Source organism: Hyperolius riggenbachi, chromosome 12 (genome assembly GCF_040937935.1).
Source record: "Hyperolius riggenbachi isolate aHypRig1 chromosome 12, aHypRig1.pri, whole genome shotgun sequence".
NCBI classification, from domain to species: Eukaryota; Metazoa; Chordata; class Amphibia; order Anura; family Hyperoliidae; genus Hyperolius; species Hyperolius riggenbachi.
In genome coordinates this window covers 59,738,175-59,755,012 of record NC_090657.1, presented here as the reverse complement: position 1 = coordinate 59,755,012, position 16,838 = coordinate 59,738,175, and the positions used below count along the sequence as shown (strand labels likewise).

The following is a 16,838-nucleotide window of genomic DNA, read 5'->3' as shown; positions in this document are numbered from 1 at the left end:
ACCGTGAACAGGTGCAGTGATTGGGATTACAAATGTGCAGCTGCCTGTCACACACACACACACACACACACACACACACACACACACACACACACACACACAGGTACTGTGAACAGTTGCAATGGCTGGTGGTATTAACAATGCGTGCGCTCACGTAGGTAGGTAGATAGGGGCACTGAACAGTGAACAGGTGCAGCGATTGGGATTACAAATGTGCAGCTGCCTGTCACACACACAGGTAGTCACTCACTGAATGTGCTGGGCCTGGCAGTGGCACAGTAGGAATTACCACCAAGGGGCCAAAGGCCAGCTGCGACTGACTGACAGGGCTGTATATAATGCAAGTGTGCAACAAAAACAAAAATACAAAAACAAAAAACAATAGATCACAAGAACAAGATTAGCTCTCAAAAGAGCTGTTGAGGGGTGCTTTTTTAGCAATAAGAATCAGCAAGGAGCAAGCTAACAAGCCTACTAAGCTTTCCCTACAGCTCTCTCTGCTGCAGGAGCGGCTCTCCCTTCTCTAATTACTGCAGGCACATGAGGCACATGAGTGAGTCCAATGCCTGACACTGCCTGCGTTTTATAAGGGGGGGGGGGGAGTGGCTCCAGGAGGGAGAGTAGCCTGATTGACTACAATGTGCCTGCTGACTGTGATGTAGAGGGTCAAAGTTGACCCTAATGATGCACTATGGGGTCGAATCGAACTTCCGGAAAAGTTTGCGGTTCTCCGCGAACGCGAACTCCGGACATTTGCTGGTTCCCGTTCGGGCCATCTCTATTCAGGACTTAGGACTTTTCGGAAAGCTTCAGAAGCACTCCCATCTCAAAGCGCATCCAAACAGTACATACGTGAACCAAGACTAACACATGCGCAGTACGGACCTGATTATCTTTGGAAGTACTTGGGGGAAGGCGTCAGGGCCGGCTCTAGCTACAATGGGACCCTGGGGCAAAAGTAAATTTGGGAGCCACCCTGACACCTCCCTTCGAACTAAATCACCCCAGGGCTCCTGAGCCAGCTGCCAGGTCCAATCCAATCCCCCCATCACACAATATCTTGAGGTGTCCATCGCATAGTTACATAGTTACAAAATTAGTTTGGTTGAAAACAAGACATCCGTCCAAGTCCAACCAGGAAGGCGAAAAACCTTGCAAAGCCTGGCCTATTAACCTTAAGAGTGAAAAATTATTTCCCGACTCCACATGGCAGTCAGATAAATCCCTGGGAATTACCTAATAATTATAGCAGTCGATGCCCTTCAATGCAAGGAAAGCATGCAAGCCCTCTTTAAATGCAGATATAGAGTTTGCCATAACTCCTACCTGAGGTAAGACGTTCCAGATTTTAATGTGACAGAGGCGCTCAGCTTTGATGTTACTAGCAGATGCTTTTTTACTCCTATCTGAATTGCCTGAGGAAGCAGGTTTAACCTGTGAAACGCGTTGCACTTTACTTTGGCGTACCCAATAAACGTTTTCTGACTGAAAATATACAGTCGTGTGTTCTGCTTGGAGGGGGTAAGTCCACCACTGCCTCCTCTATTACCAAATTGGTTTTTAAGCTCATTTAGTCCCTTTTATCCTTTTGGTGCCTCTGTTATCTTATTGCTACATTGAGTCCACCCTAGGTGGAGAGTTGTACCCACTTCCTTCTACTACAGAGAGCGACTTCTTAATCCTGAGTGGGGTCAGGACAATCTCCCCACCTGCTTTGACAGTGGTTGCCTAATGGTAACCCTGGTTTGTGAGTATTACATTTTGAATTACTCAATAAATCTTCCATTACCAGTATATACTACACTATACTGGGCTCTTGGTGTTCTCTTCTTCTCATTCCATTGCAAGCTGGGATGAGGAAGAGGAGGGCTCAGTCTGTCCCTATAGGCTGTTGGACTTTCTAAATGGGGGATCTTGAAGAGACACATCTATACAGACTTCTAGGTCAATGGTGAAGCTGCAGTGTTAAATTGGCCGTTAAAGAGACTCTGAAGCGAGTGAGATAGGGTTTGATTAGTGTAAAGCTCCTTATATAGTGCCAGAACGCCGCTATCCCGCAGCAAAACGAGGGTTTTTTACTCCCCAAATCCCCCCTGCAAAATCCACAACTTTCTTGGTTGTGGATTTTGCTGCTCATGGAGGCAGAGCTATGAGCTGAAGCTCTGCCTCCAAGCGCGTCAATCTGCCGGCGGATCTCCGCCTCTCCCCCGCCACTCTCTGTGAAGGAAGAGTGAGAGGAGCGGGGGAGAGGCGGTTATCAGCCGGGGTTTACGCGCTGAGAGGCAGAGCTACAGCCATTAGCTCTGCCTCAAGCAGGAGGCGCTCCCCAGACCAAGAAGAGGGGATTTGGGGGGGTAAAGACCTCTCGTTTTGCCGCGGAAACAGGTACACATGACCAGCTTTTTTGTGGTCTACCAAAAAAAAAAGAAAAAAAACAATATTTTTTCTTCCAAATGTGGCATTTAAGGGCTGGTTCACACGGACGTCTGCCCCGCTTTTACCGTCGGTGTTCAGGACTCGGCGTTAAACGCTCCCATTCAAGTGAATAGGAGCGTTTGTACCTGGCTTTTACCGGCGTTTGTGCAAATGCGGTGTTCAGATCCCGATCCCTGCAGTGGGTTCAATGTTTAATTTGACTTTGTCCCTCTTTAGGCAAAATGTTTTGTACAGCAGCAAACAGGTTATTTTAATCATACTGAATCTTTGTGTCCTGCATGTGATGCACGCTGTCTTTTTAGCCTGAGACACTGCTTCCAATCTAGGATTGCACATAACTGTATTTTGGGCTTTGTCACTTTTTTTGCCATGTAACATGAGGGACATAGTTTATACACCTTGGGCTTGTTTGGTTGGTTCTTGCATATGGCTTCCAGGGTCACACGATCTTAACCACTTCTGTACCACGCTATTTTGTGCTGATCTGTGCTGCGTGGGCTCTCCAGCCCACAGCACAGATCAGGTTGCAGCCAGGCCGATCAGACTTCCCCCCGTTTTTCCCCACTAGGGGGATGACCTGCTGGGGGGGTCTGATCGCCGCCTGCTTGCGCTTGCGGGGGGGGGGGCTCTTCAAAGCCCCCCTCCGCAGCGCTTCCTGGCCTCCTTCCCCTTCCCTCCCTCTCCCTCCCCCTGTGAGCGGCGCAGGACGGATTTCCGTCCTGCGCCTGATGGAAAAGGCTTTAGCCTATCAGATGCCGGCGATCCCCGGCCAATCAGAGGCCGTGGATCGCCGAACTCCTCTACGGCGCTGCTCCGTGAACTGACATGGAACGGCCGCTCATACGAGCGGCCGTTTTCATGGAATACACTTCAGGATTCAGGGGCGTACATATACGCACCGAGAATCCTGAAGTGGTTAAAGAGAAACTCTGACCAAGAATTGAACTTCATCCCACTCAGTAGCTGATGACCCACTTTTCCTTTTCACAAACAGACCATCAGGGGGCGCTGTATGGCTGATATTGTGGTGAAACCCCTCCCACAAAGAAATTCTGAGCACGTACTCTTGGCAGTTTCCTGTCTGTGAACCCTGTTGCATTGTGGGAAATAGCTGTTTACAGCTGTTTCCAACTGCCAAAACAGCAAGCAGCAGCTACATCACCTGCCAGCAGTAAAAATGTCACCATGTGATAAATGTCAGAATATAAATCAGGGATTTCAAATATTTTACAATGGGCAAACACTGACTAAATCATTTATACATAATTTATTGTAAAAATGAATCACTTTTTTAAAAAAAAAATTACATTATTTTCACTGGAGTTCCTCTTTAAAGAAAACCTGTACTGAGTAAAAATATTTAAAATAAACACATGAGGTAACTTCAAATGAACATTACATAGATACCTTGCCATCAGTTTCTCTCAGAAGCTCAACATTTTCTTCTGACCGTGATCCCTTCCAGTTCTGACAACATTTTGTCAGAACTGAAATATGTCAGTTATATATCAGTTGCTGTCAGTTACAGCTGAGAGGTCAACTGAGGTGCCAGTTAACGTCCATGCTTCCCTATGGCTCAAGTCGGCAATGTTACAGTTTAACTGTGTGCTGACCAGAAAGCGGTTATGGGTAATGGCCATTTTCAAAATGGAGGACGGAAAATTCCCTTGATCACAGTGAACAAACAGGACGCGGGACAGGAGAAAGACACTGAGGAGTAGACTACATGGAAGGTAAGTATGACTTGTGTATGCTTATTTTGACTTTTAATTTTCAGTTCAGGTTTTCTTTAAGCTAAATCTTGGGAAGTCTGCATGCTTCCATCTGCATGATTTTAATGTGTTGCTAGTGACATGGCGGTGGTATCTTTTAGTTTTACTTGGGACTATTTTTTCCTCTCTCTGGAATTGTTTTCGATTGGTTAAATAGCACATACACTTTACTATCTGGTTGAGGTAGTATAAATGTTTGTTTTGTTTGTTTAGTTCATACTTCTTTTTATTATCTTTTTGTTTCTGTAGATATTCTTTGCCTCAGAGCAAATATTGCCTTGACAAAGGGGCCCTACGTGGCTCCGAAACATTAGCCATATTTTTACATGGAACTAAAAGATTGAGTTTGGATGTGCCAGCATCTTCCTTGTTGCCCGTGTGAACCAGCCCTAACTGATGTGGGTCAAAGAGCAACAGTTATTTAACAGCTTGTGGGTGGGTTTATGGCAGCTCCATGTCACATTATCCCGCTATACAGACTACAAGGAAGTAGGGTAAAGAAATTGCAGTCTGCTGCTCTGGAAAAAGTCCTGTGCTGCAAGAAATAGCTGGTGAAGTGGCTGCTCAATAGGTACATAAAAAGGAACTGTAACCAAGAATTGAACTTCATCCCAGTCAATAGCCCCTTTCCCATAAGAAATCTTTACCTTCTTTCAAATAGATCATGGGGGGTGGGGGGGGGGGGGGCGGTCTGTATGGCTGATATTGTGGTGAAATCCTTCCAAAGTGTGATGTCAGGACCATGGTCCTGACAGTTTCCTATCTGTGAGCCTTGTTGCATTGTGGGAAATAACAGCTGTTTTCAACTGCCAAGCATTCAGTATTTCCCTCTGTGCATATGTTTATGTATAAAAAACAACCTATTAGCCTATCGCATTGTTAGGGGGGGGTGGTAATATATATAGATCATGGCAGTTGGTGCTGTCTGTTTTTTTATCATGTCTTCCAGTAGTAAAGATGATGACATGCAGGCTCGTTGTAGATAAAACAACATAATCAAATTACACAACGACTATGAATAATTTCTTGAGCTCTCTTCTATTTTTTTCTCCTCACTCGTATTGATATTTTTTTTTTTACCCCTTTTTGCTAAAGTTCCTCTTTAAAGTGTACCCAAGGTAAACCTTAAATTAGATACTTACCTAAGAAGGGAAGCCTCTGGATCGGGCAGCACAGCTGCGCTCGTCCATGAAGAGGAGCATAGACGCGATAATAAAGGAGGTCCCTGGCAGCAGTGGTGGTCTCCAGGGGCACGTGGGAAGCCTTTGGAGGAGGCAGATGCTCCCCACTTCTTAGGTAAGCATCTCATTTTTTTACTGTAGGTTTACCTCAGGTTCTCTATAAAAATAAAGGTTAATAAGGGAGGTCAGAAACGCAGCTCTGGACCAGATTGCCTAAAAAACTCCCCAATAACCTAAAGAACACATTTGTGGCCGGAGCCGTTCTTTAAAAATAAGATGAAGAATTCTGTAGTGATTATGTTATTTGATCTTAATGGAGAGTTTTACATTCGTCTGGAGCACCGAATAATTTTGGAGTCCAATAAGCAAACCCCCACCCTCCTCTTGTTACCATTTGGCTCAATTATACTTTCATTAACTTAACCAACGCCCATTTTGTCACTGAGAATGTGTGATGTTGGCCGCGCTGGTTCGAGATACACAGTTCAAAGGCTGTTCTCGGTTTTATTTTGCTTGAACGGGATACAAAACATTGAAACGGGTCCATCCCTTGTACCGTGCATAGAACTTATTCCAGTGAGCGAAGACCCAAGAGTGATCCATTTCCCTTAATATTAGTCCTCTGTGGTAGAAAATATGGGCGGCGTGTGCCAAGGGTTGGCAGGGTCGCCGATCACACTTCCATTAGTCATTGCATGGAGTGGGCAGCCCGGTTAGTTCCAAGGGATAGTCATTTCATACAAGCAAAACCATCACAACAACTGTATCTACCTATGGCGAGCAACGGACAGTTAAAGTGCATCTCCGGTCATGAAAATAAAGCCATATAACTTTTAATGTGGCCAAGCTGAAATCTACTTGTCTAGTATTACCACTTGTGACTGTATTGGTCAAATTTTTCTCGACATTATTTTGGTACGTACCCCTTTTGAATGCCTGTGCTGGCCAAGTACCCCTTGATATAGTATAGCTTATCTCAAGTACCTCTTGACAAATAAATACTTAATACAATAATACAATACAATAACATTTCTATAGCGCTTTTCTCTCATAGGACTCAAAGTGCTTAGGCTCTCTCAGATTCAGTAGTTATGAAGTCGAATCAGTGAATAATGGTGCACAGCGCCTATGCATAAAAATGGCGCTGCATTAAAAAGATACACTTATCGCTATTTATCATTAGTACTACATAATAATGGCACACAGGGAAAAAAAGAAAAAACGGCACATAGTAATGTTATGTATCAATAGTGCCGTTCATATGCCAAACAGCAGATGTTATTGCGCACAGTAACGTTATTTATCAATAGCGCCCTACATAAGCCAAACTGCAGACGTTATTTAACTGCAAAACAATAAATGGATTTAATGTAACACTGTCAAGGTTAGGGTTAGGCACCACCAGGGGAGATTAAGGGTTAGGCACCACCAGGGAGATCTTAGGGTTATGCACCACCAGGGAGGTCTTAGGGTTAGGTGCCACCAGGGGGTGGTTAGGGTTAGCCACCAGCAGGGGGGTCTTAGGGTTAGGCACCACCAGGGGGGTGGTTAGGGTTAGGCACCACCAGAGGTTTGGTTAGGGTTAGGCACCACCAGGGGGGTCTTAGGGCTAGGCACCACCAGGGGAGTCTTAGGGTTAGGCACCACCAGGGGGTTGGTTAGGGTTAGGCACCACCAGGTGGGTCTAGGGGTTAGGGATAGGTACAGAGAGGGTTCTGTGTGTTAACGCTAATTTTCAATAAAATAAACAGAGCTAAATAACGATAAGGCTTTAACGTTAAATAGCAATAAGCGACAAACGGATTAGCGGCAACACCGTGCGCCATTATTCGCAGGCGCCATTTTCAGATGGATCCGAATGAAGTATTCACACAACAAAAGTTATATTTCTGCAAATGCCAAACTGAACAGGTGGGTTTTCAGTCTGGATTTAAACACGTCCAGGGATGGAGCTGTCCTGATCTGCTGAGGTAAGGAGTTCCACAATGTAGGAGCAGCATGACAGAAGGCTCTGGGACCAAAAGTTTCCAAGTGGACCACAACCCTTAACCCTTTGTGGAAATGGGTTATACTCATTTCTCCTGGGGAGGGGGCTGGCATCTGGGGGTCCCCATTTTAAAGGGGACTCCCAGATGCTACCCTGAACCCCCCCACGGTGCTGTTGGCCCCCACCTCCTCCTGGGGCACTGGAAGTTGGGAAGAGCCCCTTGTCCATGGCTTGGACAAGGGCTCTAGGGGAGAGGGGGAGGCTTGGCCACCCCTCTCACCCGGAGCCCCCACATACCATGGAGCATGTGGGCTGGTATAGCTCGGGGTGCGAAGCCCCATGTGGCCCGGTGCTCTGCATTCCTATCCTAGCCTCAGCTATCCCAACCTGCATGGGGGACAAGGGGTTAAAGAAACTCAGTAGGGGATCCCACGCACTAAAGGAAAAAAAAAGTTGTAGTAAAGTAGGTAAAGTTGCCAGGGATCCATATCCAGCCATTAAAATAGATTTTTTTTTTACAAAACTCTAAAGTATTTTTTGAATTATTTTTCCTCTTGTTCCCACTGTCCTCAATATACCCTGCAAATGTTTCTAGCATGTACGAGGGGCTTTGCCAGGGTCGGACTGGGCCACAGTAGTGCAGTTTTTTCCCTCGGTGGGCCACTTCTCCAGGTCTCTGGTGTCCCCCCCCCCCCCCCTCCTTGCCTGATAGAGCTCCAATTGTTGCCTGCAGCACAAAAATTCTCTTCTCAGTGCTGTAATCACTCATGCTGAGAGCAGTGGCGTAGCTTAAGAGCTGTAGGCCTCGATGCAAATTTTACAATGGGGTCCCCCAAGCACTCTATACATAACAATTGATACGACACACCAAAACCTGCCAATGGCAACTACAGTGTCAGAGGTGCAAGAAAGGGATGGGAAATAGCTTGTTAATGATTACCACTGTTCAAAGTATCTATAGAAGTGATTATTATGAGCACAGGATCAATAGAGAGGTAATACTGTAGTTGAGGGAGGGCCCTTCGGGGCCCCTTTGGCCCAAGGGTCCCAATGCGGTCGCAACCTTTGCAACCCCTGCGGTCGCAACCTCTGCAAAGTAGGACATTACTTTATATTGAAGGAGGGGACTCTATGCAAAGTTTTGTGGGCAGCAGTATCTCTGAATTACAATGCTGCTAAGATCATGTACATTTGGCCCTGTCCATAATACATCATGACCACACCCACCTTCCGGTGCATGGTCATGCCCTTTTTTCACCGCAATCATGGGATGTGTGGGCCCCAGATTGAAATTTCTTTGGTGGGCCCCCAGTGTCCCAGTCCGACCCTGGGCTTTGCTATTAACCGCTAAAGTCAGCGGCCATTCACTTTATTGTTAAACTAAATTTTGTTTTAAATGCAAATGGTGAAACCCTAAGTTCGACAGGAACCGTACGCTGATTAATAATCAGGCCATCGCTAGAGGGAGGCACTTGGAGAGGGGAGTGAGACACCTCACCCTCATCAGGCGCCTGTAGGCATGAGCCTACAATGCCTTATGGTAAATCTGGCATTGCCAGATGAATGGAACAGAAAACCAGATGAAAAATGGATGCCCAAATATAACAAACTGATTAGTTTCAGTTTTTTACAAGATCATTTTTTTTCATCTGGTACAGAGTAAATCCATCCTAAAAATTTACTTGCCATCCAAATGTTATCAGTTTTTTAACGTGGGCCTGAACTCTTGCACAGGATAGAAGGTATGTACTTCCCCCCTCATCTGTGACTAATCACCAGAATAATTTAATCTGTCAGCTGTGTCAGCTAGCTACCTCGGTAGAAAAGCTAATTTGAAAGCACAGGATGCTAACCCTACGTCTGCTTCCATGAAAGCAGGAAGTAGACACACTGCAGATTTATTGCGGGTTTTGTATCGGCTGTAACACAGAATTTTTTTTCTGTAAGCGCCCATGCACACTGGGGATCGTAAAAAGCGAGCAAAATCGCTAGCGTTTTGTGTCGGGTATTTTTCTGCGTTTTTTTGTGTATATCTCACTGTACAATTTTGCAATCTTTGAGCGGTTGCGATTCGTATTTTTTTTAACATTGCAATTGTGATCGTTCTAAAAACATGAAAAAGCCCTGCATGCTCTACATTTTCATTAACCGCAAATCACCGGCGATTGCTGCAATGAGTTCACTGCCATATACTAGCGCCTTTCAAAGCGCTAGTGGTTGCTGCCAATTTGCCCACAAATCGCCTCCGTGTGAATGGGCCTTAAAGCAGTTGTTCCTCTTTTAGAGCAGACAGGAAGTTCTGAGTTCAGCTGCACTTTCTATTTTTTAAATTCTACTTGGATTTTATTTTATATAGAATTTATGTAAAATAATGTGTTCCCTTAAATGCAAGAGACAAACAAACAAAAAAAAAACCCCTAAAGTGCACCTGGGACCTAAACGTTTTTCCTCTTAGGGCAAGGACTGATGTGTGTGATAACGTGATAAATGTTTCCTGGAAGACCATGCAGAACATCTCAGTGCTAAAATCCAGGAAACAGCCCACCGTCCCAATAAATCACATCTACTGTACCTCGTCCGGGCAGCATTTGGAAATGATTTGGGCGCACATCCTGTGTACGCTGGGCACATATGAAGGATGTCATACTTACACATCCTCCCTCGCTAGGTTCTAATAAAAAGAAATGTTTCAAAATTTCCATCTTTAATGGGATAAAAATGTCAGCCAGAGCCACAAGTCTATACCGGAACCCTTCACACTCGATACAACTCCGCTCTCTTGACTGATCGCGTTCGTTACATTTTTGTCTGTCTGTCCCACCGCGTGGGCTGAGGAATAACGTGCTGTGACAGGTGTAATGCGGACCAGAAGGATGCCCATCTCAGGGGTCACTCCTGTGCCCTTCATTAGCACACGAAGGAAAAATAGAGCAAGTCTCGGTTTTGATCTCCAAAAGGAACAAAGGGGCAGTTGATGTAAAGACTCAATATTATGCAAATGTATTCCATGGTCTGGATCAAACCACTGGCCTGGAGGGGTGGAAAGAGAGACACCCGCGAAGACCAAATAAAGAACAAAGGTACGGGTAGCACGCGCTAATGCATGACTCAATATAGACGTTTTGCTGCCGTAGGCCCCTAGGGGGATAATGTCTGTGGAGGCACCACCTCTTTTGCCAACAGCCAGGATGCGATTATCTTTCCCCGACAAATGAGAAAAAAAAATTCAAAGGGGACTTCTTACGAAACCGCGGAATTAATTTATTTACGGACGGCTACAGATAAATCAGTGTCAATGGTTTGAAGGGAATATTTGATTTTTTTCTAATTATTCTGCATAATAATTAAAAAAAAACTAAATCTAGATTTTTAAATAAAATTCAAGAACATATAGGCCATTATTCAATGTACTTTTTCCCCTAAGTTTTCTCCTAGGTAATACAGAAGCAATACAATACTCAGGCATAGTTAGTAGGAGGGGCATAGCAGAAAAGGCAAAGTAATATACACCCCTTCTGTAATGCATTTGCAGTCTACAGGACTAGATAGGTAAAAGACATGATGAAGGCAGGGGCCCAACTACAAAAAAAAGGACCCCGCAGCAAACCATTTCCCTTGCCTACCCTGGTGAAGGGCCGGTAGTAGACTTTTTGCTGCCTGAGGCAAACTTGTGAGGATGCGCTTCCCTCCCCCTCACCTAACTTGAGACATGACTAATGTTGTTGTGACGAAATCTGCGCAATTTCGTGTTTCCGTAATGACGGGTGCTAATTCTGTCACTATGTTGCGAATTCGTAATTTCCATACAAACAGTAATTTGGAATTCCGTAAGTGAAATTTCTGTCACGTAATTTCGCATTTCGGCGCAGATTCGAGTTTAACGCAAAATTTCGTAATTCCGTATTTTCTGTAGAAACAGTCATTTTAATTACGCAAATGGACGTCATTTCATTTTGAATAGTAATTATGCAAATGTAAGTAATTACTATACTCAGGAAAGTCACTCATTGATTACAATTACTGATAATGCAAAGGCCCCCTGCACGTGCTGTCGCTTTAAATGTAACAGGAGGCTATACCTGCAGCCACTTCTAAGACAGGTGCTCTTTGCCAAGGTGCACTTAGTGGTGATGCATGCTTAGACACTTGGTTTTAGGCCTTGCAATATCGGATAATGCAAAGGTACCTGCATGTGCTATCACTTTAAATGTATCCGGAGGCTCTGGACTGGAACACAATTTCAAGAACAGACGAATCTCCACATAAAATACGAAATTCAGATTTGTTTCCGCTACAAAAATGATCGTAATTACAAAAAACATTGCAATTGCGAAATTCCATATAAATTCGAAATTTTGCAAAATTACATATTTTTTATTACGCCCATAATTTTGCATATTCGTAATGAGGTCATTGCGCTCATCGCTAGACATGACATGATGCAGCTAAACACAATAATACGACGGCTGCTAGTCTGGGACAAACAAACTGCTCAGCCAGTTGGTGTCCTCCATTCCTTTCGAGTCTGGACAGCAGTGCCACCTCCTCCCTTCTGCTGTACAAGTCAAATGAAACACTGCTGCTTGCCCCCTCCACGATTACTGTCAGACTTCTCACACAGCACAATAAGCTGCTTTTGCCCAATGATGACCCCCTTCACCATGGTCACTCTCCTTTCGCTTCTCTTCCTACTCTGACTGCATGCTGCCAGTGTAAACACAGTACAAACATCTCTGCACCTGAAAAAGTTGAAAAAAAATTAAAGTGACTGGGTCCCAATAAAATAAAAAGTTTTCTTTTTTTAAATCTCCATTGGATTTTTAACCCCAGCCTAGCCTATTAACCCATTATTAACCCCTGCAATACCTATACTTGTTTATAAGCTTTTAATGACTGCCATCTGCAGCAATGGGATGCGATCACTAGGGCGAAACAATTGGGCCCCAATGCTCTACAGATGTAATGCTCTGCCATTGCCTAGCTATGCATCTGTACAGCTCTATGGTCCCCTGACCTATCACCTGGCGAACGCGGTCGATCTGCACAGACACGCAGGCGGGGAATAACGCTCCGCCACATGCTCAGCTAGAAGTAGAATATGGCATATGTGGTATTGTTTTAATCGGAGAGGGCCAAATAGTTCATTTGTATGTGTTTTATAACCGTGGGACGTGTCATGTGATAATTAGGAAAGGTAAAAAATGAAAAAAATTGTATTTTCTGCATTTATGCCTAATTTTTCTCCATAAAATGACTATAAAATAAAATAGATTTGGGGGAAAATATTACCTAAAGAAAGACTAGATTGTACTGAAAGAACAAAACAAAAAAAACAAGATATGTATCACTAAGATGACAAGTAATTAACCATTTCAGCCTTCAGACGTTTTCACTTTATGCATCCGAGCAATGTTCACCTCCCATTCATTATCCTATAACTTTATCACTACTTATCACAATGAACTGATTTATATCTTGTTTTTTCCGCCACCAATTAGGCTTTCTGTGGGTGGTACATTTTGCTAAGAGCCACTTTACTGTAAATGCATTTTAACAGGAAGAATAAGAAAACAATGGAAAAAATTCATTATTTCTCAGTTTTCAGCCATTATAGTTTTAAAATAATACATGCCTCAATAATTAAAAATCACGTATTGTATTTGCCAATTTGTCCCGGTTATTACACCGTTTAAATTATGCCCCTATCACAATGTATGGCGACAATATTTTGTTTGGAAATAAAAGTGCATTTTTCCCGTTTTGCATCCATCACTATTTATAAGCTTATAATTAAAAAAAAAAAAAAAAGAAATATTTAATCTTTACATTGATATTTAAAAAGTTTAGACCCTTAGGTAAATATTTACATGTTTTTTTTTTTATTGCAATGTTGTTGTTTTTTTAATTAAACATTTTATTTGGGTATTTTTGGGAGGGTGGGATGTAAACAGTAATTTTCTTTTGTAAATATGTGTTGATTTTTATAGTTTTTTTACATTTAGTTGTAGTTTTACTTTTTGGCCAAGATGGCAGCCATGAGTTTACATGACGTCACTTTAAGCATAACATGTACGCTTAGAGGGACGCATGGGGACGTTGGAGAAAAAAAAAAGCGAGAGAAGCTGTCGCTTTTTCTGCGGTGGAGAGGAATTAGTGATCTGGCACCATAGCCCGATTCATTGATTCCTGGGTTAACAATCCGCAACCGGGAGTGTGCGTGCAATTACAGCTGTATCAAAATGCCACAGCTAAAGTGTCAAAAATTTCAGGAAACTTAAGGGGTACAAACCGCAGGACATAATCCAGTTAAAGTGAGCCTGAACTGCGTAAAATTATTTAAAATAAACACATGATGTACCTGCATAAACTTCTGTCAGTTATATATAAATTGCTGTCAGTTATAACTGAAAGGACAACCGATGAGCAAGGTAATGCCCATGTTTCCCTATTGCTCAAGTGGCGATATTACAGTTAACAGAGTGCTGACCAGGAAGCAGTTATGGGGGATTGGCCATTTTCAAAATGGAGGACGGAAAGTTCCATTGATCACAGTGGACAAATAGGACACAGGAAAAGAGAGATTGATAAGTAAACTATGCGGGAGGGAAGTATGACTTGTGTATGTTTATTTTGACTTTTAATTTTCAGTTCAGGTTGCTTTAACCCCTTCCATACCAGCAGTCTCTGGCCTCATAAGGACCAGAGACTGCTGATTTAAAAAAAAAACGGTGATTACTGACGTTACTCTGCACTGACCTGTCGCTACCCCCGTTCACGCTGATGTCCCATCGCTGTAGCCCCCTTGCTCTGCCCTCCCTATAACAGCAGAGCAGCGAGAGCGTGTGACTGAGAGGATTGAAATGTACGCCCTGGCAGAGATAACAGGTGCAAAACAGGGCGTAGATTTCAATCAGCACGTTCCAGAAGCAGTTAAAGGGGTTCTTTCGCGAAAAAAGTAGGCAGTTAAAAAATATGACAGGTTTTGGGCCAGTCCATCTTTTTAAGGCCTTGTTTCCATCTGTCCGCTTCTATCCGCTTTTTATCAGCACGTCAATGTTACAGATTGATACATGTTGCTGAAAAGCGGACAGAAGCGGACAGAAGCGCATAGATGGAAACAAGGCCTAAGGGGGATTTTCAGGGCTTTCTTTGTTTTCAACAGCATTTCCTGAACAACAGTTGCAAAATCTAACTGACATAATAGTGTGCAAGTGATTAGGGAGGCCGGCTGGTATCTTGCTATTTTGGCAGTTAAACTGCTGTTTAGGAAATGATGTTGAAAACAAAGAAAGCCCTGAGAATCCCCCTTAAAAAGATGGACTGGCCCAAAACCTGTCATCTGTCACATTTTTTAACTGCCTACTTTTTTCGCGAAAGAACCCCTTTAAAGAAAACCTGAACTGAAAATAAAAGTCAAAATAAGCATACACAAGTCATACTTACCCTCCATGTAGTCTACTCTTCAGTGTTTTTCTCCTGTACCGCGTCCTGTTTGTCCACTGTGATCAAGGGAATTTTCCGTCCTCCAGTTTGAAAATGTCCATTACCCATAACAGCTTTCTGGTCAGCACACAGTTAAACTGTAACATCGCCCACTTGAGCCATAGGGAAACATAGACATTACCTGGTACATCAGTTTTCCTCTCAGCTATAACTGACAGCAACTGATATTTTACTGACAGCAACTGATATATTTCAGATCTGACAAAATATTGTCAGAACTGGAAGGGATTATTGTCAGAAGAAAATGGTGAGCTTCTGAGAGGAACTGATGGCAAGGTAACTATGTAATGTTCATTTGAAGTTACCTCATGTGTTTATTTTAAATATTTTTATTTAGTACAGGTTCTCTTTAAGTATGCATGGACACACCTGCATGCCTCACCACAACTGCTCACTAAGCCACCGCCCACAACTGGGCCACTCCCATAAGTCGCCACTGCACTAAGCCACCAACAACAACTTTACCACCCACAGTAAGCCGCTGCCTATAGGTGCTTCCGGGTCGGTGCAGATTCACGACCTTTAGTTAGTATACAGGATGAGCTTCAAACAATACTGGTAAAAATCCTTGTAACATAAAAGATGAAGGTTGCCAGGTTGTCATAGTGATTTCTCAGCTTCCTGGTCCATACATATTTTCAACCAACAGTTAGTATATAGGGTACACAGCCCACCATACCCCTTACCTTTGTATTTAGTCACTACAGCAGAGTTGACGCTCAGAGGCTCCTGGAAGGTGACCATGAGTGACGTGCTGCTTGTGATTGTCAGACACACGTTGGTCGGCGCTTCAGGAACTCCTGTAATGCAAAAGGATAGATTTAAAGACCAGATATAGCAATGTATTCCTGTGTTCCATGCACTTCAAGGTGGTAAATTAAAGGGAGTCTGAAGCAAAAAATATGAAAAAAGACAGACGCTTATTTAACCATTTCAGCCCGTGGGTATTTTTCACCTTATGGATGAGAGGAATTTTCACGTGTCAGCGCTCCTCCCATTCATTTCCCAATAGCTTTATCACTACTTATCACTACTTATCACAACAAAATGATCTATACCTTGTTTTCTCCGGCACCAATTAGGCTTTCTTTGGGTGGTACAATATGCTAAGAATTATTTTATTCTAAATGCATTATGATGGAAATAATAAGAAAAAAATGGAAAAAAAGTCAATATTTTTCAGTTTTCAACCATTATTTTTTTTTTAAATAATTCATGCTACCATAATTAAAATCCACACATTTTATTTGGCCATTTGTCCCGGTTATTGCAACGTTAAAATTATATCCCTAGTACAATGTATAGTGACAATATTTTATTTGGAAATAAAGGTGCATTTTTTTCAGTTTTACATCAATCACTAATTTTTAGCCCATTATTTAATAATTATATGCCCTCTTGTCATAGATATTATAATTTTTTCCCCTAAAGTCAGTAGGTGTGTTTTACTATTTGGCCACAAGATTCTATTAGCATACTTTGTACGCTACATAGGATACAATGTGTCTAATGAAGCCTTCCTCTTCCACTCCTCATCCCGTCGTTCCTGAGCTGGCTTTCCCGTTAGCAGTCTCCACCGATGGGTCAGAGACTGTTCTCTTCCGCTCTGAGTGGGCTTTGAAAGTCTTCGGGAGCACTCGGGCTTCCGAAGATGGGCAGCTCCGCACTGCGAATGCACGAGTACCCTCTCTCGCGTACCCGCACATGCGCTGGACGGAGCTGCCTGTCTTTGGTAGTATTTGGGCTTCCGAAGACTTCTGAAGCTTCGTGTGGTGGGAGATTTAACCTCTTGAGGACTGCAGTGTTGAACCCCCCTAAAGACCAGGCACATTTTCATTAAATTGGCCACTGCAGCTTTTAAGGCCAAGCTGCAGGACCACACGACACAGCACAAAAGTGATTACTCCCCCCTTTTCTCCCCACTAACAGAGCTCTCTGTTGGTGGGGTCTGACCCCCTC

At 43.4% G+C, this 16,838-nt stretch overlaps 1 protein-coding gene across 1 annotated transcript in view; it reads right to left on the bottom strand.

Moving 5' to 3' along the window:
• ANKFN1 (ankyrin repeat and fibronectin type III domain containing 1) overlaps nucleotides 1–16,838 on the bottom strand; it is a 964,382-nt gene that overhangs the window by 264,179 nt on the left and 683,365 nt on the right. The window contains exon 9 of the mRNA XM_068263418.1: nucleotides 15,566–15,679. Coding sequence (XP_068119519.1) covers nucleotides 15,566–15,679 — 114 coding nt within the window. The remainder of the gene's footprint in view (nucleotides 1–15,565; nucleotides 15,680–16,838) is intronic.